A 25,012-nucleotide genomic window follows, 5' to 3' on the forward strand; every position below is an offset into this window, starting at 1 on the left:
ATGTATGAAAACAAAGTCACAGTGCTTAAACAGTGTATAACTATTATAAGAAAGATATAATGGTAGATTACAAAGTCCAGAAGCAAATTCAAAGTATATAAAACAATTTAGTATATAGTAATAGTAAATACAAATTCCAGAAGAGACAAAGTAAAACACTGATAGATTTTGAATACATAAAAATCAAGATCTTCTTTGGAAGAGGGTGGGGTTGTGGGTGGAGGTAACAAGAAGTATGCAAGTTCAGCAACCTTGTCTTGGGGCGGGGCAGCTCTGAGTGCCTCACCTTCCCAGGCTCTGCTGTGGGCTCAGGGAAAGCTGTCCTCCGTGGTCCTTTGCCTAAATCCAGGCTGGGCTGTTCCCTTCCATGTCCTGTGCCCTCCACGCTATTCCTAGTCTCTCCTGGGAGCACTTCCTTCATAAGTCACTTGCACGTGATTCTTCATCTCAGGGCCTATCTCTCTGAACCTGACCCGAGACAGCTCTGAAACAGGGACACCCTTCTGTAATCATGCGTTTTGGGAACCAGCTTCGTATTCAGTGTTTCTCTGATTGGGTTTTGTGGAACACCAGTCCTTCAACATACTTGGGAGTAGGAGGAAGGGACAGCTTTTTAAACTACTGAGTTAAAAAATATATTGATGTTGTTTGAGTGATAACGCACGTTATACAATTTTTTTTTATTTTACTCATGTTTCTACTCTATACTTAAATATATCAAGTGCTTTTTCTTATATTTTCCCATTTGATTTGTATAACCATTCAGTGGAACGGGGCAAGTAGTGTTGTAATTGCGATTTTACTAGTGTGGAAAATAGTGGTCAGAGGGGCAGTGACTTGCCAAAGTTTCACACCTGGAGTTGGAATGCATCCTCAGGTTGACTCAAATGCTGTGCTTTTCCTACCATACTGAAGGCCTGAAGGAGTTGATGTGAACAAACGCTGAAGTGCCCAGAGTCTTTACAGGGACAAGCAAGGCCGTTCTGTGAACACATCTTTTGACAAGGAAGGATCTGTATTTAGACATTAGGATGGGAGTTTTGCACAGTGCATTTGACTACCTGATGAGTGGAGAAATTGGTAGGTCAAGCTGGGTTTGGGAAGGAAGATGAACAATTCAGTGGTGATGATGCTGAACTTGTGAAGATGTTAAGACCTCTACATGGAAGTAGGAGACAGTTGGTGAAGGTTTGGGTGAGAGAGAAGAATGGTCTCTTGAATTGAATCTCTCACAGGAAAGAGTTTGGCAAAGAAAAGATTCCAAGGATTGAGTGCTGGGGAGAAGACTTGAAGAGAGAAGAGCCAGTGATGAAAGGACCCCTGGAAGAGGTGGAGGAAAACAGGATGGTGCGGGGTGCTTGCTGGGAGGATGGGGTCGGAGGGAGAGCTTGTTTTTCAGAAAGGAGAAAAATAACCTTTTGTGTCTGGAGGGAAAGAATGCGCTGGAGAAAATGATTATAGAAGTTCATATATTAGGTTGGTGCAAAAGTAATTGTGATTTTGGACTGTGAATTTTAAATCATCATAACTAGGCTCAAACACATCTTTATTAATCAAAATGTTAATAAAATGGCTTTGAACTTCATAAATTAGAAGACCAAGTAAATTGTTTGCCTTGGGAAGGGGACTAAGGGTGAGACTTTGGGTAATGCTAAGAGATAACATTTTGCTGAGTGCTTACTATGGGTGTGCCAGGTGCTGTGCTAATAACCACCTATGTGGATTACTTAATTTCCTCTTCAGTGCAACCCCTTTAAGGCAATGTGGTCATTGTTCCAATTCTGCAGATAAATTAACTCAGGTTCCAGAGATTTTTGCACCATCCCTAAGAGGTGGAGCTAAGCTTTGAACCCAGGTTTATCTGATGTCAGGGCCCTTGTGTCAGCCCTCGTGGTTTACTGCCAAGGAGAGAGGAGAAAGACGGGGAACTCCTGTTTGCTCACAGTAGCTATTCAGCTCTTATTGACTGAACAAAACAACTTATTTTTACTTTCTAGGGGGCAGATGATTTCTGCTGAAGATTGTGAGTTTATTCAAAGGTTTGAAATGAAAAGAAGTCCTGAAGAGAAGCAAGAGATGCTTCAAACTGAAGGCAGCCAGGTGATTCATATAAACATTATGTCATGAACCCTTCCCTGTGTCATTAAAAATTCTAGAAAAATCTTAGTGATTATATGATTTCCATTCTAGGTATGCACTATAATTTGACTTAAAAATTCTTTTGTTAGAAGACGTTTAAGTGATACCCAGTTTTTGTTGTTAATTTTGGAAAAAGTGTTATATTGAGTATACTTATACCTTCATCGTTTTCTTCATTTCTGAATATCTTCTTGGAATAGACTTTTAGAAGAGAAATTACTGTTTCAAAGTATATGAAGTCTTAAAAGTTGCTTAACTTTTTGTTTAGAACATTTTTTCCACTTTGTATTCTTACTAGTAATGTTTGAAATGACTAATATAGTTAAAAATATTTGAATTTGCTAGGTAAAAAGGGACATTTTATTAGTTTGATAACATAGGCTGACATTTTTTCTCATTGATTTATTAAATATTTGTGTCTCTTAAAATTTACTGATTAATTGAGACAGGGTCTTGCACTGCTACCCAGGCTAGAGATCAGTGGTAGGATCATAGCTCACTGCAGCTTCAAACTCCACCTGGGCTCAGGCAATCCTCTTGTCTCAGCCTCCCAAGTAGCCGGGACTACAGGCATGCACCACCATATGCCTGGCTAATTTTTTAATTTTTTGTAGAGATGGGATCTCTCTCTCTTGCCCAGGCTGGTCTTGAACTCCGGGCCTTAAGTGATCCTTCCACTTTGGCCTCCCTCCCAAAGTGCTGGGATTACAGTGAAATTACTTTGGGGGGGTATCATTTTTATTTTAATCTGTAAAGTTTTGGTATTTTTTGATTTTATATAGTCTTTTTACATACAGAGTATATTAATGTTTGCCATATTTGTATCAAACATGGTTTCCTTATTTACTGTTTATCTTTGAATTGTTTTGGAGTTTTTTCATATATAGTAGTTTAAAATGTTTATGTAGTTACATATGTTGATGTTTTACCTTCTTTTGTGATCCATGTTTGTTGTAGAAAAATAAGAAAATACTATTCAGGAAAAAAAAATGAGTTATTCTACCTGATATACCCCAATTACTTGTGTTAATAAGTGACTTATGTTAACACTTTATATCTCTCTAGACACATTGCTATACATGTAGTGTACACACTGCTACAAACATGAACTTTTTACAAAAATGGGACGATATATGTGGTTTTGTTCTTTTTGTTTAACTGTATATATTTTGCCTGCTCCCCATGCCTGTAAAGGTATTCCTGTGGCTTTTTAAAAAAATTGTATAATTTTTCGTTTAATAGGTAAACCATATATTCTAAACCAATTCCCTGCTATTGCATATTTTGGTTACTTCCATTTTTTTTCTCTGTTATAAGCAGTTTTGAGGTGAACATTCTTAATTATTTACTCATAATTCTAGAAGTATAATTATTGATCAAACAGCTTGCACATTTATGAGAGTTTTGGTATATATTGTGAAGGCACCCTCCTAAAAGACTGTAGCAGTCCGCAGTGCCTGCTAGTAATATATGAGAGTGCTCATTTTCCTGCTCCAGCACCCACTCTGTGTTCAGTCATTCATCTTTTGGTAATTTTGATAGGTGAAAAATAGTACCTTAATGTAATAGTGTTACACATTTGTAAATGGTTTTTGGCTCCTTGTATGTCCATAGTGATTGCTTCTGTACTGTCAATGTGCTGCATAACGACATTTCTGTCTGCTACGAGCCACATACATGATGTAGTTCTATAAGATTATAATATTATATTTTTACTGTCCATTTTCTGTGGTATGTTTAGATACACAAATACTTACCATTGTGTTCCACTTGCCTGCAGTATTCAGTACAGTAACCCCCTGCAAAGGTTTGTAGCCTAGGAGCAATAGGCTATTTCATACAGCCTAGGCGTGTAGTAGGCTATCCCGTCTGGGTTTGTGTAAGTGCACTCCATGATGTTCACATGACAAAATCACCTAATCACGCATTTCTCAGAATGTATCCTCATCATTACACAATGCATGGCTGTATATTCTTTATTTACTTTTCTGTGCAAGTGTTTATACTCTTCTTATTGATTTGTCAGCTTCCTTTATGTGTTGGGTATACCAGGTCTGTGTATGCCATACATTTCCCCAGCCTCTTTGTTAAATTTTTAACTTGGTTTATAGGGCACTTTGCCATATTGAATTTTAAATTGTACAGTCAAATCTAGTTCCTTATTTCCTTTCTGATGTCTGACATTGGTGTCATCCTTTGAAAAAGCTTCCCCAGCCCAGCTGCATATGCATTGGAAGGTACATGTAATTCAATGCTTATTCAGCACATGCGTACTGAGTCCCTGTCATGTGCATGGTAAGACTGGGGATATGGTATTAGTAAGATAAGACTCTTCCCTTAAGGAGTTCAGATGGTTCTTTCGTAATTGCAGTGTCTGGTGTGATGGGCCTTTTATGTGGTGATTGCTAGGAAGGAAGTGTCTGGTTTTATCCAAACAAAATGGCAGTATATCTGGAAAGAAAAGTTGTGACAGAAATGCCACAGTCAATTTATATTTTTTTGCTAAAACAGATGAAAGTGTTTCCACTTTAATGTTTTGACTTAAAAAATCCAGTTTTTTATAACTCTTAACTTTTTAAATTATGTGAATGTTATAGAAATTAACTTTGTAATCTTTTCAATCCCACTATTCACTATGGTAAGTGAGCTATCTATCCATGGAAGGATATGACTAATAGATACACATAAATTCTGGAATGGGTATGATTTTGATAAGGTATACATTTTCCTATAGTGTGGCCTGTATTACATGCTGTTTGTTACATTAAGGGTTTATTGAATGAATGACTGCTGAATGAAATATACTTCAATTTATACTTGCTTGAATGGGGAAGATTTTTCAAAGTATGACTCCAAACCTATTATTGAATGGTATTGCATATATATGGCCATTTTTTTGGACGGGGTGGGTGATTTAAGGGATTTTTGTAGAGTAATTTTGATTGTACCCTGTTTGATTTATATGCTGAGTTTAGAACCTGGTCTCATAACAAGGTGTAATTCCACTGCCCATCAGATCTGCTCATATAGAGCCCTGGTTGGCTGGAGGAGCCCATATACAACTTGGTCTGATTCTTGCAATAATCCTGGGAAAATTGGTAGGTAACATAGTTGGCTTCCATTTTTATTGAATTCCAGAGAGATTGTCATATAGTTCACATGTTGTAGAATGGAGACAGGTCAAGGCCTTCTGATTCCAACCTCCAGTACTCTTATTCCTCTAGTGTTCTGCTTCCCATTAAGCACAAGACATAAAATAAAATATTCAAAACCAATTATAATTTTTGATTACAGAACTTTATGTCATCTGGATAATCAAAAGTTAATAGTTGGTAGGTATGTCTAAAAATAGTAAACATTCTAAAACTTATTCACTATAAATGATCAAAAATCTGATGCAACCCATACAGCATTTTATGGGTGAAAAAAATCTATACAAATCATAATGAGATCCTCCCCCACTTCATCACAACAGTATTTGTAAAAGGTATATATTTTCTGTAATTAAAATTTGTTAATAGCATTTGTATCCTAATTTATGAAAGAGAAATAATGTTATATTGAAGTTCCATTAAAATGTTGTTTTTGTAAAGGAAAACAATAATTAACATTAATTTCACTTTTTTCTAGTGTGCTAAAACATTTATAAATCTGATGACTCATATCTCCAAAGAACAGACCGTTCAGTATATTCTAACTATGGTTGATGATATGCTGCAGGTAGGTGTTTTCTCTACTTACTATATTTGGTGACTCCATTTTCTTGTGTACTTCACAGTAGCCACATTTTTGCAGATTTCACTCATAGCATTGGTTCTCTTTTAGAGTATAATATCTATTTTTTAATTATGTAGGTTGTGATTTGCTAACAAACCTAAAGATGGAGATAACCACACACAGGCTATTTTTGGTGTTTTTCAGGATATCAAGTAATCAATATGTATTTTTCTCAAAATACCTCAAAGTTTTTGTTGAATACCGGTGAAGTTTGGTGAATCAACTGAGGCTTTCTGGATGCTCTCTGTACTTATAGATGATGTGGTTCTTTCTTTTTCAATCAGCCAGTACGTTTCAATGCTCATATGTTCCAGGCCAGTGTCAGGCCCTGGAGGTTCAGTGCTTTTGTTCCTTTTGAGAACAGTTATGCTCATCATCTGAAACTGTCCCAGTTGCATAAAGTTTCTGTTTATTGCTTTACTGTCCCTGAACTCAGATGGCCCTTCTTTATTAATACTTTTGTATTTTATACTAGAGTGCAGTCCAGGTTTAGATTGTTGGTATGTAGAGTAGCTCTTATGAGATAGCCATCCAGGTGCTGAATCTGTCTGCGGGTCTCAAGAGACTTGAAAGAAGAATGTCAGTCTAGCTGCTTATGGAGTGTTGTTCTGTCAATTTCCAAGGAAAAAAATTTATTGATGGCCTGCTATTCTCCAGGCACTGTGCTAACTATTACTGGGGATACAAAGGTTAGGAAAAATGGTGCCTTCTTCCTGGGAGTCATCATGTCCTTTACAGGAACCTAGGGATTTTATAATGTGAGAAAGGATCAATATCAGGCCTGTCTGAAAATACTTTAGTAGATACAATCTCTTGTTTTCTTGTTTGTCTCACTTAACATCGTTGCATGTCAGTTCATAGAGATCTTCCATCCGTATTCTGTTTGTGAGAACTACACAGTACCTCACTAGTGGATGTACCATAGCTTAATTGTCCTCCTGTGTAATGGGTATTGACTCTTCGCAAAATTTTATAATTAGAAATAATGAAACAGAGATCTTGAAATGATCGCAACACATATAAATGATAAATACTCAAGATGATGGATACCCAAAATACCCTGACTTGATCATTGCACATTCTATGCATGTAACAGAATATTACATGTACCCCATAAATATGTACAATGTTATGTATCAATAAAAAAAGAAAAAAATAATGAAGCCACGAATAACCTTGTGCAAATATATTTTCATATTGTCAGGAGTATACTGGGAGTATACTGTCTGGGTAAAGTCTTAGAAACTGAAGTGCTGGGTAAAAGGGAACTGAGTGTGTAGTTTTGTTACAGTATTGCCAAATGTTCCCTTTTGCACCCACCTCCCCCAGCAGTGTTTGAGAAAGCCTGTTTCTCTGCAACCTTATCAACAGAGGGCATTGTCAAGCTGTTATATTTTTGCCAATTGCAGTGGTATTTGACGTTGAATATCTTTAGATGTTCTTAAAGTTTGCTATTGTATCTTTTTCTCCCTGAATTACTTATGTCTTTGCCAGTTTTATTTTCAGAGTTCTTTATATATTAGGGATATATCTGTGATATATAGTTCAAGTATATTCTCCCAGTTTGTCATTTACCATTTGTCTTTGCTTATGGTGTTTTTTGCATGGTAAAAAATTTTATTTTTATTTTTTATGTAGTCTAATTTATCAAAAAAAGTTTTTTTTAAATTCAGATTTTGAATAACAGTTAGAAAGCTTTTCCTTATACTAAGGGTATAGTGGAATTCACCCATATATTTTTTTCCAGTACTTGTATAGTTTTATGTTTTACGGTTATATATTTGGCGTGTTTAGAGTTGGTTCTTGTGTATCGTGTAAGGTCTATGTCTAATTTTATGTTCTTCAGATGGCCATTCAGTTGTCCTATTAAGTAATATTTATTAAAACATCAGTCTTTGCCATAGTAGTTAGAGATGCTCTCTTTAACATTCAACCTTGCTGTGTACCTAGGCTTACTTCTGGATCTTCTGTAAAGTTATTCGGAATGCCTGTGTATTGTGTTCCAGCACCACCCAGTTTTAATGATAGAGGATCTTACGGCCAGTTCCCTTTGTAGTTTGTTTCTTCTTCCATTATTTTCCTAGGTATTCTTGCATGCTGTTTCAATATGGAATTGAGTGTCAGCAAGCATATCTGGATCTATGAAAAAGTTTGTTGATAATTTTACTAAGTTTTGTTAAATTTATAAATTAGGGAGAAAAGACCTTCAATATAATACTGAATTTTTCTATGCAAGAACAAGGAATGTCTTTCTATTTGTTAAGTGTATGTTTGTGTCTTTAGGAGTGTTGTAATGTTTTCACATGAAGGTTTTGCACATTTCTTGTTAAGCTTATGCGTGAGTATTTTATCTTCATTATTGCTATTATAAAAGTTTCTCTTCAATTTTATCTTTGAACTGGTTTGTTTATGTATATGAAAGCTATTGATTTCTAAATATTAATTTTATATATTGGTGCCTTAGTGAATTTGAATTAATTTTATAACTGAATTTTCCTTTAATTCTTAAAGGCACAATCTGCAAACAGAAATAACTTTATTTCTTTCCACTTCTTATGTGTCTGATTTATTATTCTTTTCTGGCTGTATTGGCTAATGTCTCCAATACAATGTTAAATAGTAGTGGAGATAGTGGGCATCCATGCCTTGTTTCTAATCTTGGTGGAAATGCCTCAATGTTTCTTTGTAGTTTTATCTTGGCTGTAGGACTAAGGTGTGTGTGTGTGTTTATTTAGGAAGCATCTATCAATTCTTATTTTTTGAGTGCCATTAATATTAGGAATAGGTGTTGAATTTTGTCAAAGGCATTTTTTTTAAGCATCTGTGGAGATAATTGACTTTTTTTCCTCCTTAGAACTATCAATATAGTGAATTATAATAATGGATTTTCTAATGTTGAACCAACCTTACATTTAAGGACTAAATCCCACTGGGTTGTGGTGTATTATTTCCTTGATATGCTATTGAATTCTCTTTTCTATTATTTTAGTTAGGATTTTTGCATCAGTGTTTGTAAGTGATTTGTAATTTTATTTTTTTCTTCATTTGGTTTAGTATTATACTTTATAAAAAGAATTTGGAGATTTTTCTTCATTTGCTATGCTCTGCAACAATTTATATAGTATTGGGACTACAAGGGCTTTGAAGTTTTGGTAAAATTCTGTTGTGAATATGTCTGAACTTGATGTTTTTTGATAGGGTAATTCTTTAATAGCCTTTTTTATTTCTTCTACAGAAATTGGTCATGTTCAGCTTTCTCTCTCAAATGTTGATAATGTTGGTAATCTGTATTTTCTTAAGAAATTTTTTCATTGAGGATTTCAAATTTATTTTCATAGATGGCTGCAATCTTGTGATTAAATCTTATGCTTTAAATTCTTTTCTCTATTTACATAGTATGTCCCCCATGCATTTCTTATTTTGTATATTTGTGCTTTCTCTTTGTTTTATTTTTTAAATTTTTTTATTTTGAGGTAGAGTCTCGCTCTGTTGCCTGGTATAGAGTGCCTTGGGGTCAGCCTTGCTCACAGCAACATCAAACCCCCAGTCTCAAGCGATCCTCCTGCCTCAGCCTCCCAAGTAGCTGGGACTACAGGCATGCACCATCATGCCCAGCTAATTTTTCTGTTTTAAGTAGAGACAGGGTCTCATTCTTGCTCAGGCTGGTCTCAAACTCCTGACTTCAAGTGATCTTCCTGCTTTGGCCTCCCAGAGTCCTAGGATTACAGACATGAGCCACCGTGCCTGGCCTTCTTATTTTATTGATTAACTGGTATTTCCCCAATGTTCTTAATTTTTTTCAAAGAATCAGGATTTTAATATCAATTGTATCTACAGTTTTCCTGTTCTCTACCTTAATTTCTGCTTTTGCTTTTATTCTTCCTTTGCTATCTTTTTGTTTACCTTGTTCTTTTTATAGCATTTTGAACTGGGAATTTCAATTTATTTTCATTCTTCTATTATGAAGAAACAAATATTTAAAGATAAGAATTTTCCTCTGATTACTGCTTAAAATATATCCTTTAAGTTCTGATATGTAGTGATTTTATTGTTATTACATTTTAGAATTTCTTTAATTCAATCCCAATTTTCCCTTTCACTAAAGGGTTGTTTAATATATGTTTTTTAAATTTTCAGGCAGAAATGCATTAAAACATTTGTTATTGATTTCTGATTTCTACTTATGGAATTTACTGATGCTTTATTTGTTAATTCATATATGATCAATTTTTAAAATGTATCAGGTGTACTTGAGAAGATGTATTCTTTTTTACAGGGTGTAAAGTTTGATATATATTCAATAGATCTACCTAACTGATTATGTTATTAATTAGGATGAAGGCCTTCTATATTTTTATTTTTTGTCTGCTTTTTTTTTGAGTCTGCTTTATCTTGTATTTAGAGTGGTATGTTAAAATCTCCTCTTAAATGCATTTCTGACTGTTTCTTTTGTCATCCTCTAGTTTCCATTTTATAAAGCTGGGCACTGTATTTGGTGCATATATATTCATTACTGTTATACTGAATATAAATGCATTTAATGCATTTTGCATTAAAAAGTATCCCACTTGTCATACTTAATGCATTTTGGCTTAAATTCTACTTTAATATTGGAATAGCAACCCATGGTTTCTTATCATTTCTATTCACCTGTATATCTTTGCCTGTCCTTTTATAGATGAATCAGTTTGTTTAGGTACATCTCTCGGATATAGTATAGGCTTGGGTCTTGCTTTGTGAGTTGAACACTTTTTTATTTTAATGGGCGAATTAGCCATCCACATTTATGAATATTACTAAGAAGATTGATCTCAACTCTGTCATACTGTGTTATAACTACTATGTGCATGTGAAATTTACAGTTTTATTCTCTTCATGATGTGTTTTGTTTGCATTTTTATTTAAAATTTTTTTTTGGCATTTAGGAAGTTATCTGTTCGTTCTGTTGGTTATCTTTTAATGCTGTTAATCCTTTGTTTTATTGATTAATTTGTTTTTGTTTTTTAACTTTTTTGAGACAGGGTCTTACTCTGTCACCTGGGCTAGAGTGCAGTGGCATCATCGTAGCTCACTGCAGCCTCAAACTCCTGGGCTCAAGTGATCCTCCTGCCTCAGCCTCCCAAGTATCTGGGACTACAGGCATGTACCACCATGCCCAGCTAATTTTTATACTTTTTAAAATAGGTACAGGGTCTCATTCTTGCTCAGGCTAGTCTAGAACTCCTGGCCTCAAGCAATCCTCCCACCTTGGCCTCCCAAAGTGCTAGGATTACAGGTGTGAGCCACCATGCACTGCGTGGTTTGTTATTTTTAATGGTATTCTTTGATTTGCAATAATCAATGAGCTTATTCTGCTTCTTTTCTTTTCCTCATTTTTTAGTGGCAATTTTTTTACTTTGTCAGAACATATAACATTTATGTATTATTATTCTACACTTGTTCCTTCCTGCCTTTGTTTTGTTATATTAAATTTTCACCCTGCTCCTTTTGCTGAAGTTTTCCCAGGGATCATCTGCTAGTAGATTCTGCAAGTGGAATACCTGTGGGTACAGTATTCTCTAAATTTTGTATTAATTTTTTTTTCTTTTCCTCTGTAGTCTTCATACTTGAACGACAGCTTGGCTTAGAGAATCCTTGGTTTATAGTTCTTTGAATTTTGAATTTGTTCTCTATTGAGCACCTTATAATTTAGTGTTAATTTTTGAGACTACTTTGTTCTTTGAGTTTAGGAAGGGAAAGAAAGAAATCAACTCTAGTTTATTATTATTATTATTTTCCTTTTTTAGGGGAGAATATTTTGGCTTTGCTTTTGAATTTCCGATTCAAGGTGGTTTTTCATTTCTCCAAATGCTTATTTGAAGACGTTTAATTCAGTGTGGATCATTATGTTACAATATTCTTTTGTTTCTTTGTGTTTTTTGAGGGGGGGGAAGGAATTTCATCACCTGAGATAATTTGATTTGTATCTTCCAATTTCTTGTTATGGTAGCTTTGTATAAATTTAGGCTGCTTTCACCTATTCATATCATGGATTTGGGTAGTTTACAAAACTCCTAGCACAGGAGCACCCTATTCTCTTCTTGTAGTGAGGTACAATTCCTTTAATGGATGACTTTCTTTTGGTGGGGGGCAGATTGTATATCCTATTATTTTTATTTTATTGTATTTTTGGTCTCATTTTGTATATTGCAGGACCCTGAATTTCCCCCTTTTGTTTCTTTTTCTCTTTACCACCCAGTCTCCTCAAGATGCCTTTCTGTCTCTTATTATCTTGTTGTCTCCCAAAAGTGATGCCTTTCTGTGATTGCTCCCTGCTTCCTGTAGTCGGTGCTCTGATCTACCAGGAGTCTTTTTCAGTTCCTGCACAATTAGGGTATATTTTATTTTCTGCTGGTGACCTCTTCCTGTCCCCATATCCTTCCTTCTACACATATTTTCCACATGTACCTTACCATCCACAAAAGCTTGAGGTAGGGATGTGAGAGATAGCTTTGCTGGGATTTGGTGTTTTATTTTTATGGTTAATTAGAATGTGGATTCTCTGTCTTCTTGTTATTCTCAGGGCATGGGTTTTGTATAGTTTTATCTGTTATTTTTGTCAAACTGTATTTATGGAGGATCAGTGGAGAGATTCAGATTTAGGTAGCTGATATTGTCCTCAGCTACCAATTCAATATATTTTAACAATTGATTTTATTTGTAAAATTTTAGTTACAGTGAGAAATTTGCATATACCTTTATCATTTGATTCCATGTCCTATTTAGAAATATTATGATTCAAAAGTTTTTTCCTACTTTTAATCCAATTATTTCATTCTTATCACTTCTGAACAGAATACTTTTTGACAGAATCGTTTGTTTTTTCTTACTTGTTCAGTTTTTAGTACATAATTTTGATAGTTAAATTGTTTTCTGTGCCTGGATATCACAGCAATTGCTAAGTGTACCTGACTAGAAGGACTTTATCCTTATTCTCTTAAAGGTTTGCAACCTGAGTTCCTCCATCAGTGAAGTAATGGTGGTCTACTTGAATTTTCAGTTCTTTGATAAAGTCATTATCATAACTGTTTCAATTGTTATTCTAAACAATAATGACTCTTTACTTAAGGAGATTGTAATACATTCCTCAAATAGGTAACTGTTAGCACAGACCAATATTAAAACCAATGTATTTAAAAAGAATTAAATGTTGATCTGACAATTGAAATTTTTGCTTATGTGATTATTTGTGCTTTTTAGCAAATATTGCTATTTAGTGACTATATACACTTAATGAAACAGAATGTAGATTTCAGCCAGAGATATTAAGAGAAAATTTAGGTGAGAGGTGAAGTTTTAATGACATTTTGATTCACTCTTACTCAGATCCTATATCTGCCTGCTTGTGTGATATGCTGGGGTTTATTTTTTTGCTATCATTTATCTGTCCTGAGTTTTTCTGTCATGATATGCTAAGAAGTAATCTTGAACATTTGAGATTTCTCTAATTCCCTGTTTCCCTTGCCTGTTTGTTAGTGGTTTGAGGTGCTTCCTGCTGATCCTTAATCTAGACCTAATTTGTGATCTTTCTGTACCCACTTGTGATTTCAATTTCCTTTGTGTGGCAGCCAGGATGTTCACACTTTGGCGTGGGTAGAGGTGTCAATGTGACATTGGGAACAGCAGGTCAGAGGTGCAGGCTGACAAGGAATGTAATTTTTAGTCCCACACCTTGTGATTCAAAATAATTATAATCATTAAAGTTGATTTTATTTGTAAAATACCTGTCCCTACCACTGTCCCCACCCCCTGCTCTGTAATAATGATGAAAGAGAGATAAATCTCTCTCACACACACACACACACACACACACACACACACACTCACACACAGAAAAAAGAACACACCCTGATGGGACATAAAATGAAAGGTTGACAAGTGGTATACAGTTATTAATTCTTTAGTAAAATTTATTCTGATGAGTGATATCATGTCTTTTTTTTTTTTTAGGAAAATCACCAGCGTGTTAGCATTTTCTTTGACTATGCGAAACGTAGCAAGAATACTGCGTGGCCTTATTTTCTGCCAATGTTGAATCGCCAGGATCCTTTTACTGTTCATATGGTAAATTTTGAATTGATCACATTCTGTCTTTTTAAATATCATATAAGAAGGAAATTTATTTCTCAAAATTATTTCATTATTATTTTTAAATGGACAGATAAAATTGTGTTCACATTCTGATTTAGGTAAGAAACAAACCTGGGCATTTTATGACTTGGTAACATGTCCATTCCCATAGGACATTAGTTTTCTCAATTGGTATTCAGTGAAGAGGGGACATTGGGAGTTAGGAGGACACAGGGTTGCTCTGATGTAGTTAAAGTTTAGACTGTACTGAAAACGAGTTCATTAGCATCAAAGCCTGTGGTGAATTCACATGTGCAAACAGCTCTAGATTGTCTGTGGTAGGATCAAGGACATTTTACTGTAGAAAAATTCAATTTTTCTTTGAAGCAGCTACTGTCTTTCATTTTTGCTTTAATTAAGTAATTGCTTAGTTGTCTTTTAATATCTTAAACACACTCTTGTTTTAAACTTACCCTGAAGGGGTATGTTTGGAAGCCCTAACACTGAAGAATCTTTCATGGAGTCTGGAGAAGTTCTGAGAGCAGGGTTGAGAGAATAAACCTCTGTAAAAACAAGCCTTCTGTATTTCCAGTGGGGAGTGGGCTGCAGGCTTATGGCAGATGGCGGGAGCTCCAGAAGTTGCTTGTTTCAGTAGATGTTTTTAGAATTTTCAAATCAAGGACCACTGTCAGTGAAACATTTTTGAACATATTTTTTTTTTTCTCTCTTTTCCTCTCTCCTTCCTTCTCCTTCCACATCTTATCTGTATTCATTTATATGTTAGTGTATTCATTGTCATGTACATTATAAAACATATATGAAGAGAAATTAAGGGGGACTCTTGAAATAAACTGTATTTTAAAGAATACTTTTTAAAAAACTGGTAACAAGGCGAGGCACCTTGGCTCACACCTGTAATCCTAGCACTCTGGGAGGCTGAGGCGGGAAGATCACTTGAAGTCAGGAGTTCAAGACCAGCCTGAGCAAGAGCAAGACCCTATCTCTACAAAAAATGGAAAAATTAGTTGGGCATGATGGTGTACACCTGCAGTCCCAGCTACTCAGGAGGCTGAGGCAGGAGGATTGCTCGACCCTGGGAGCTTCAGATTACAGTGAGCTATGATGATGCCACCGCACTCTAGCCAGGGGTGACAGAATGAGAGTGTGTCTCAAAAAATAAAAATCCAGTATTATATTTTCTTTTTTCAAATTGTAGAAACTTGTTTTCACTGTTTGGTTTAAATTTTTTCCTAGTGTTATAATAAAATTGGCAAGTACGTTATACAACAAATACATATGTAGAGCAAGTTTCATTATTACTAACTGTGCAGCCAAATCCAAGTTAACTTCTTCATGACTTTGATTACTTTTGGCCATTCTAAGTTTGAGGGTCAGACTGTCATCGGTCTACTATGTGCCAATATAGAACTTATGCTGGGAGTAGAAATGTCAGGTCTCTTTTACCTTTGTCTTTTTCTTTTCACCAGTGAAGACACTACTGATAATATTTTCAATCCCTAACAGGGATTCTTAATAGTTCCTAACTCTGTTAGGAATCCTTTTAAGTCAGTTGTCTATTTTGTAAAAGTTAGATCAATTTAAACTAGATAATTTATCTGTAAATCCACTTAGCTGGACACGTGAAAATATCAGTATGTCACAACTCAGTGAATAAGTGAAGGTGTCCCTGTTAGCCCCTGTGTTACAAAATTCCAAATACACCAGGACACTTGAATCTCTGGCATTCTGACCTTGGAAATGCACCTCTGTCAGTCTGGTTTAGCTATATTCAAATAAGATGTTTATAAGAACAAACATCAGTCTACCAGCACCAGAAATAAATTATTTTGGGGTTAACTAGCCTAGCTCTGTCATTCTCTTGTAGGATTAATTATTGCTGAATAATTGGAGTTTTAAGACAGTGATTTGCTTTCAGAAAGTACTGAAAGAATGTTTATTTAATTACGTTTGTGTGTGAGGAAGTAGTATTTTATATTGCCTATTTAATAAAAAAATTGATTAGTTTTATAACTTGAGAAAAATGGAGAAATCTTTGAGGAGAAAAGGGTATTTGTTTATGTTGAGAGAGAAATGACTGTTTAATACCTAGGATATATATCATACAAAGGTATGGATTTTTAAGTATCAGAGCTCACAATGGGCTTGGAATGAGTGAGGGAGTGGCTGGCAAATTGCTGTAGAGATTGCTTATAACTTTGGCAAGTGATTTGGTACAAGTCTGCCTCTAAGAAGGATTTTTGTGTTCTTTTGTTTTTCTTGGTCATATAATGAAGTCTAGTTTTACTTTTGAAACTCAGAATAATAAGGAAAATATCAAGAGATTCTTAAAACACAGCTAGTTTTGGTTCACTTTAATTGGAAATATTTAAAAATACATTTTGAACGTTTATATTTCAAAATATAACTTATTTTGGAGGAGTTGAGTGTTATAGAAATCATGTAGCAAAATGGTTACAAGTTGTTTTTAAGGTATACGATATGATTTTTAGAACCAGTAAAGTATTCAAATGTATTTCTTATTTGTTTTTAGGCAGCAAGAATTATTGCCAAGTTAGCAGCTTGGGGAAAAGAATTGATGGAAGGCAGTGACTTAAATTACTATTTCAATTGGATAAAAACTCAGCTGAGTTCACAGGTAAAAGAAATTTCTTGTAGTCTCTCTGAAAGGAATACAACATCCATGTTCTCTTAATCTGTTTACAGTAAACATGTTAAATTACAAAAAAAGTTTTATTAAAATAATGTCATTTCGAACTTGATAAGTAAGCCAAACTACACTAAGGTATGATAGTGTGCTTTGCTTTTCTTTCTTTGACTTGCTTCAATTCAAACCTTTCTGTCTTTTCTGCTGCTTGGTGTTTTCCACTTGCTCTTTTTAGGGGTCAAGGGTGTATCTTCCTTTTAGGTGGCTGCCAAGATTATGCAGGTTGGAGAATTGGAAGCACCTGCAGAACTCCAAAGAGCACGCTCATGTCAGGGTTATGATACAGGAGCAGAAACGGCACCGCAGGAGTGTGCATGTGGGCCAGCTTCGGGCTGAGCGCCTTCCCGGGGCAGCTCCTGTGTCTGCCTCAGAATTCGGAATCACCAAGATTTGTGTGAGGAATCTTGGTTTTTGCGAGAGCTCTCTGAAAGTTTCTAGTGAGGTCTTTTAAGCCCTTTTGGTCACATAACCAGGCCATGCCGTCTAACCGGTTATACCAGTAAACAAACTGGTCCTGACTGCTGCCAGGGGAGTTTCAACTGCAAACAGCACATTATAGATCATTAGTCAACCTGCTTGTCCTTGTCTGGCCAAGTCTGTACCAGGCTTCCAGGAGCCCCTGCGGGAGCCCGGATTGCTGGTCCAGCTGCGAGATGACTGACTCCTACAGTGGTTTGTCCTCGTGATTTCATGGTTTCATTGTGGGATTGAAGAGTTAGGGCTAAAGTGAAGCATGAGGCCTGCTTATTGGTCATCTTGGTTGCTTCCGGACCTCTATAGCTCTACTTCTCCATGCAAGAAAATAGCTTGCAGGTGTAATGGCTGGAAAAATGACAAGTTTTCACTTTTTGTCTTCATGTTTCCTCAGATCAGTATAAAAGATAGGATACTAATGAAGATTCTATGGAGTGTTTTTTAGGCTTTCAGTGATGAAGTGTTAGGTGGTAAGGGGGAGGTTTGGTGGGAATGATGCTCAGAAAAGGAGAGAAATGAAGATGGGGGAGGAGTCTTATGGGGATGAAAGGTGGAGGAAAATGAGGTTGTGTTGTGGGGGTGGGTGGCATGGAGGAATGGGACCAGGAGAAATAATACGATAGGTTGTTAGATTACAAATTAAGTTGTAATTTGGATTTTAGGAGACTTTATTGTAATAGATTTTAGTTTGAGGCATAAGAGAGACACCATGATATTGTGCTTAGTTATACATTTTGTCTTATCATTGCCTGCCTGTTTGGGGGGAGCTTAAATGGTAGAGATTTTAGTGTCTTGAACAAAATTAAATCTTTTTTATGTCAATAGCATCAATTTTAACCATTTTGGGGGGCTTAGTTTTAAAAAGTATTTTTATAAGAGCCACCAGTTTGCAGATTTTACTGAGTTTGTGAGGTATTTAAAAAACTGGGTATTTAAATGAAATACCATGAAAAAAGTAGGTGTGTGAAAATCAGATTTTAAATTTCTAAATGTAGTATATAATTTGGAATCAGAATGCTTAGTTAAATATGATACCCCTCCTTTTTCCTACTTTGAAGTGATCTCCTCCTTTAAATAAACTTTATTCTGCTTTCGTGTTAGCTTTTGGGGGTAGTGGTAATCAGGCTCTGTTGTAGCTGAATTCGTAAAAGGAAAATTGGTAGGGAAGGATGGATGCTGTAGTTTGCTACTAGCTTTTTGGGCAATTTTACCTTAGACTTTTCCTTATAGGAATAACATTTACAGTGTGCCTCATAGGTGATTTGTCACTTTTGGAATGATTAACTATGGTTGTAATCACATCCAACCACTGAGGGAAAATATTTCTCTCTTCACTGGTGGAAGCAAATACTTCAGTATCTATAACAGTTTTCATTAGAATTGAGTTTTCTGGTATTAGATAAATACTCTTCAAAGCATTTGCTGTATCTTTCTAATGCAGTCTTTTTATCACAGAGTCTTTGGCTGTAAGTAGTGGTTTGGCGTTTCTGCTTTGCAAGTCCTGCTGCTGCAGGTACCACCCGGCGGGGCACCTGGCACAGTCTGGCTTTGCTTCTCAGAGTCTGGTCACTGCTCCTGCTTGGCTGTCTCTCTTGCTGTGGGCAGACACTTCTTCTGTACCCTTCAATCAGGATTAAATTGCAGGCTCCTTGTTTTAAAAAAGTAACATAGAATTATTTGTGATTTTATTTGCTATTTTGCTCCAATGTCATGTGATAGTGCTTTCTCTGGAGGTCTGTTTTTCTCTATCACAAGTGTTTTCTCCCTCACGATTTCATGATTCTAATAGAAATAAACTCTCAAAAGTCCAAGTTTGGCTATTTTGTTCTTTTACCTTATTATTATTATCTTTAGAAGCTTTTTGGATAGTGTAGAGCATTGTATTTGGGTTATGGGGTCTCATGCCTGACACTTAGTAGATAATAGTTATTGAATAAAACAAAATGAAAGTTTCCTTTTAGAAATTATCACTTTTTTCTTGCACTTTCAGCCTCTGACTTTTTGCCTTAACTTTTCTTTGGTCATTTCTGTGTAACATTTGGGATTTTCATTGTCATTACTACTTGTTAACATTGCTGTGGATAACCTCATTTTAAGTTTCATAATCTGATACGGTATCTTCCTATCACCAGGCACCTATTTTGAAAAGCTTTGCCAAAGAATATAGTATAGATAGTTCAGTTTAAGGTAGGCACCTTATTGGCAAAACAATTCAGTAAGTGAATCCTGAGGCTTGGAAATGTGCACTAGCTTCACCTATGAAATTTAGCTGGAGCTCAGTATTCAGTTTATTATTATTCCATTTTTAGTAATTTATTGATGAAGATATTATTTGGAAGAGTATAATGACATATAGAATATTTTAGATCATCCCCATGCTTTTTGTTAAGTAGGATTAGGGGGAAAATTATGGAGAAAAATTATTAACAAGAAGTAGGGAAAAAAATTTGCTTAGGTCCCTTTTGTAGCTGATAAATTAGAATAAAATTAAAAACAAAACTAAGTAATAAGTTATTTATTTCGTAATAGAAACTGCGTGGTAGCGGTGTTGCTGTTGAAACAGGAACAGTCTCTTCAAGTGATGTAAGTATATTCCTTCTTAATTCGCTGGCCTCCTAACACCCTGAAAATAAATTATTTTGAGTCATGGACATTTAAGATTTTGAAGGTGTTTACTAGTTACCAGGCTGTAAATCCATGGATTTGACGTGTAACCTTCAGTTAGGTTAATTGTATCGCAAAACTGAATATAAATATTTGTGGTCTGTGGTGATCACTTTTTCTGTGGTAGACATGAGACTTGTTCTTCTCCATTACTCTTTTCTTTAGGCACCCTTTTAATCAAAGCAAGCATCTGAATTCAGATGCACAACTCGAGCGAATAATCATAGTTTTTCTTTTCAAACTTCAGTTGTCTAATAAACTGTCTAATATCTCTCTAATAAGTAGGTAAATAATACATCAAACAGTTGAAAGAAATTCAGTTACCTGATGGTACTAAAACTCGCTGCTGCACTGTGCAGTTCAAGGTTTTACGTGGAGCTATGTGGTGGCCAACCCCACACCAACCTGCCCCTTTTTTCTTCTTTGACCAATCTCTCCCCACATTTTTGCAGTATCAAAAGGTTAAAGGTTAAAACTAATGACTGTCCAAGTTCCTTTCTTGGCTAAAGTTATCTTTCCTATTTGCAAATGACTTAACTTTGCTATATTCTTGGAGTAGCTCAGAAACTGGCAGTAAATCTGGACAAGTAACGATGGGCACGATTGGAGCCAGTTGGGAGAAAGACAAGGAAAAAAGAGAAATGTAGCTGAGGTGCATCCAGCTTCATTTGTTGGAAATATCTCTGGGAAACTGGAAAACATTTTAGAAGGTAGTGTATGCAACCTGCCCATAATAGACCTAAATGAAGCTCTGGAGGAGCCATGTAATATCCGTATTGGTTACTGGTCCTCCCATAGTTTGAAAGGAACATACTTGTATGTATGTCCTAAGACCATAGATGGCAGCAGATTCCATTTGCAAAGCCAAGAGCTGGACTTCTTTTGGGGCATGAATTGAAGGCTTTGAAGAATACTATTTGGGGCCAGAAGATGGCCATTAGCCTTCTGAAGTGGAATCAGAACAAGGTGTAGAACTGGATGAACCATCTTGGGGGCAGGGTGGGGAAGAGGAAGTGGTGGTGGGTAGGAAATCTAGGTGTTCAGTCAGAAGCAGATGTTTAAATTGGAATCTTTGTTTTATGTGAATCTCTACCAGTTTGAAATTTGAAAAATTTAGGCTTATTGGTAGGTTTTTAAAAAAGGTGTTTTCAGAATCATTTGTCTTATACTTATTTAAGTGGTTGGTAAAGTGTTTGTAAGTTATTAAAGCTTAAATAAGGAGGTGCAAGCTCTGCTGACATGACATCCTTATTTTGCTGTTTTCTGTGCAGTGCATTGGAAAAACAAAACTGATTAATTGAACTGTCAGCATGTTAGTCTGATGGCTTATCTGGTAGATTCTTACACATACATCCTAAGTGGAAATTAGCATCAGGGGTAATTGTGAATAAGAACAAGATGGCCTTTGATTTTCCTCCTTCCCTTTAGTGCCCCTCAAACCTGAACATCTTCTCAGACTCTTCCTGAAGGCTCCTACTCTTTCAGACAGCTATCCACTTGAAAAGCAACTCTATGAGTTAGAGTAGGGTGTCAGCCCTTCTTTTCATACTGTTTTTTTTTTTAATTTTCAGACTCTAATTTCATTCATTTGGTAAGACCATAAACCAAAGAAAATAAAAGATGCCAAGGAAAAGAGAAGTATACACCAACCAATAATAGGTTTCATTTTCTACTGAGAAAATAGGGCTTAGTAAGATTTAAAAAGAGAATGAGGCAATTCATTTTGATCCTGTGGCAACGCTTTGAAGCTTGCTTTTTAACCTAGTCAATTTTGCATTTCCAGATGCTATGAAAAGCAGTGTATGCAGAAAGCAACACCAATGGGGATTCGAGGATTTCATTTTCCCGACTGTAGTGATGATTTGGATCTTACTTTTTCTTAAAGCATCTTTTAAAGAATTCTTCAAGCTGTCTGGAGAATGCTGGCTTGCAGAATTAAGCAGTAGGTCTGCATGGGTTGCTATAAGGAGTTGTAGTTGATTGATGTTGCTGAGAACTTCTTTTGCTTTGGCTGTGTTTTCAGGTGAACAGTAAATAAACTGGTATCCAATATTTCTTCTTCTCATTTCAAATCTATGGAGTAGTTTCTGAAGACCACCATTCTTAAATCCCAGAAAATGGGCAGCTGGGGCTCCCACAGTGAGGACTGCGTAGAGAGCATCTTTCAAGTGAGGGCTCTGTGTGTGCATTCTTTGCAAATGTAGATTCACTGGAACAAATTCTAATGTTTTCTCTCCTTTGTTGCTGCTTGATTTGGAAGAGGACCCTGTTTCTTTGCTAAGTTGTGTCAGAATATTTTCCTACATACTCACCAATCACGGTGAGTAAGGACATGTTTTTGTTGATTGACCCATTATGGAGAAAGTTTACCAAGTTCTTTTAGCTCCCGGTTTCTACACAAATCTTCTTTTATGTGAGAGGAAATCAATTCCTTAGAAATATGAAAAGAAAGTATGCTCTCTGATGTCTGTTCCCGGATTTGCATCCACTTATCTATCACATGAGAAATCTATATAATTTACACACTGGGTTCTTAAACACTGTATTCAAAAAAGGTCATATTTCTGTGGCTGTACATTGACATACCAGTGCACACTTTTGTCCCTGCACATCTGTTGTGATATGGTCGGCTTCCCCATCCTCAATCTCCCCCATCTTCGTAACACTGACTTCTGTGGTGCCAACCACTTTGCCACCACCTGAAGTTCTCAGGCTCAGGGCCAGGAGTTGCTGCTTTGGCTTCAGTAGCTCCCCTACTTTAAAACTGGCACAGCCCAAGAAACTTTGCCCACCTTCTGGTGGGGGTTCCTTATGTTCAGGTAGGATACTGGTTTGAGTGTTTTGCAGTTGGTTATAAAGGATATTACAAAGGATACAAATGGAGAGATGCATAGGGCAAGGTATGGGTGAAGGGCGTGGAGCTTCTGTGTTCTACCTGGGTGCACTACCCTCCAGGAACCTCCATGTATTCAGCTATCTGGAAGCTCCTGTATTCTCATAGGGGAATCTTAATCTGGCAGCTGATGTTTACTGAGCACTCAGTACGTGCCTGGCACCGTCTCACTCATTTTACATATATTAATACATCTCCTTGAGTATTTACACTTCCTCTGAGATGTGGGTCACAGCATTAGCTACGTTTCATGCATGAGCAGTGAGGCCAAGCAGAAGAGCACGCCAGCCTGCCTGAGGTCACACAGCTAACGAGTTGCAGAGACTCCAAAGGAATGAATTACATAGAGAATTACTTTTGAGGCAGCTAAACTGGAATTGGATCTTTAGGCATTCCTCAAGTCATATTGCCTACTCAGACTTTTTAATATATGGATGCCGTATCTTAAACTCCTTTTTTTTTTTTTAGATTTTTTTTTTATTTCAGCATATTATGGGGGTACAAAAGTTTAGGTTACATATATTGCCCTTGTCCCCCCTCCCACCCTTGAATCAGAGCTTTAAGCGTGTCCATCCCCTAGATGGTGCGCATTGCACTCATTATGTATGTATGCACCCATCCCCTCCCCCACCCACATCTGCCTGACACCCGATTAATGTTATTCCTAAATGTGCTCTTAGGTGATGATCAGTGAAACCAATTTGATGGTGAGTACATGTGGTTCTTGTTTTTCCATTCTTGTGATACTTCACTTAGTAGAATGGGCTCCAGCTCCATCCAGGATAATACAAGAGGTGCTATATCACCATTATTTCTTATAGCTCAGTAGTACTCCATGGCATACATATAGCACATTTTATTAATCTACTCATGTATTGATGGGCACTTGGGTTGTTTCCACATCTTTGCAATTGTGAATTGTGCTGCTATAAACATTTGAGTGCAGATGTCTTTTTTATAGAATGTCTTTTTTTCTTTTGGGTAGATGCCCAATAATGGGATTGCTGGATCAAATGGTAGGTCTACTTGTATCTGTTTAAGGTATCTCCATATTGCTTTCCACAGGGCTTGCACTAGTTTGCAGTCCCACCAGCAGTGTATGAGTGTTCCTGTCTATCCGCATCCACGCCAACATTTATTGTTTTGGGACTTTTTGATAAAGGCCCTTCTCACTGGAGTTAAGTGATATCTTATTGTGGTTTTGATTTGTATTTCCCTGATGATTATAGATATTGAACACTTAACCCCCCCCCCCCACCAGTGGGAAAAGTAGTTTAGTAAACTGCATTACCTGTTATTGCCACTTGATGTCAGTATAAAACAAACAAAAAAGTTTTACACTGCAAAATGGGAAATAAACATTCAACAGAATTGTCTTGTAAAATAGCAACAGAAACATCATCGATCTTAAGTTATAAGTGAATCATTACATTTTAATTTAAATTAAGTTACATAAGTGGAATTTCCTTAAAACGTATTATTTTGTGTTCTCTAATTGTGGAAATAATAGATGATATCAACCTATATGTACTTACCTTAAAACTGTTCAGTTCTTTACTAGTTCCGTTTTTTTTTTTTTGAGACACCTGGGCTAGAGTGCAGTGGCCCAATCATAGCTCACTGCAGCCTCAAACTCTTGGGCTCAAGTGATCTTCCTGCCTCATCCTCCCAAGTAGCTGGGACTACAGGTGTGTGCTACCAACGCCTGGCTAATTTTTCAAAGAGATAGGGGTCTCACTATGTTGCTCAGGCTAGTCTTAAACTCCTGGCCTCAAGCAATCCTCCCAGTTTGGCCTTCCAAACTGCTAGGATTATCGGCCAGGTGTGGTGGCTCACTCGTATAATCCCGGCACTTTGAGAGGCTGAGGCGTGGGAGGATTGCTTGAAGCCAGGAGTTCGAGACCACAGTACCAGGATTACAGGTGTGAGCCACCACACCTAGCTTGGTTCTTGAATGTGAATTATAAATCTTCTCTTCTGAGGAAACAGCACAGCCTTGGAAGTGGATTGTTGTGTTGATGCCCAGAAACCTCACAAACTTGACAAGATTTAGAGAGAATCTGGGAATTTGTTTTTTTTCCTTGTTTTCCTTTTTCCTCTGCCCAGCTTCATTTGTGTGGTACAGATATGCAGGAGAGTGAAATGACTCCTAGCTCCTGTGTTTGTGTCCTGTTTTCTGACTATTTTTGTTGCAGACTCAGTCTAGCATTAGTTATTGCTAGATGGACATT

The 25,012-nt window shown here is 36.4% G+C and overlaps 1 protein-coding gene across 2 annotated transcripts in view; it reads left to right on the forward strand.

Moving 5' to 3' along the window:
• The window catches only part of ATP6V1H (ATPase H+ transporting V1 subunit H), a 120,428-nt gene that overhangs the window by 7,010 nt on the left and 88,406 nt on the right, over nucleotides 1-25,012 (forward strand). Inside the window, exons 3-7 of one of the 2 annotated variants that reach the window (XM_045561002.1) lie at nucleotides 1,998-2,100; nucleotides 5,770-5,859; nucleotides 13,906-14,019; nucleotides 16,577-16,681; nucleotides 19,754-19,807. In XM_045561002.1, the coding sequence (XP_045416958.1) occupies nucleotides 1,998-2,100; nucleotides 5,770-5,859; nucleotides 13,906-14,019; nucleotides 16,577-16,681; nucleotides 19,754-19,807 (466 nt within the window). The remainder of the gene's footprint in view (nucleotides 1-1,997; nucleotides 2,101-5,769; nucleotides 5,860-13,905; nucleotides 14,020-16,576; nucleotides 16,682-19,753; nucleotides 19,808-25,012) is intronic. The other variant, XM_045561003.1, reaches the window with a different exon arrangement.

Source organism: Lemur catta, chromosome 9, assembly GCF_020740605.2.
Source record: "Lemur catta isolate mLemCat1 chromosome 9, mLemCat1.pri, whole genome shotgun sequence".
Classification (NCBI taxonomy): Eukaryota; Metazoa; Chordata; class Mammalia; order Primates; family Lemuridae; genus Lemur; species Lemur catta.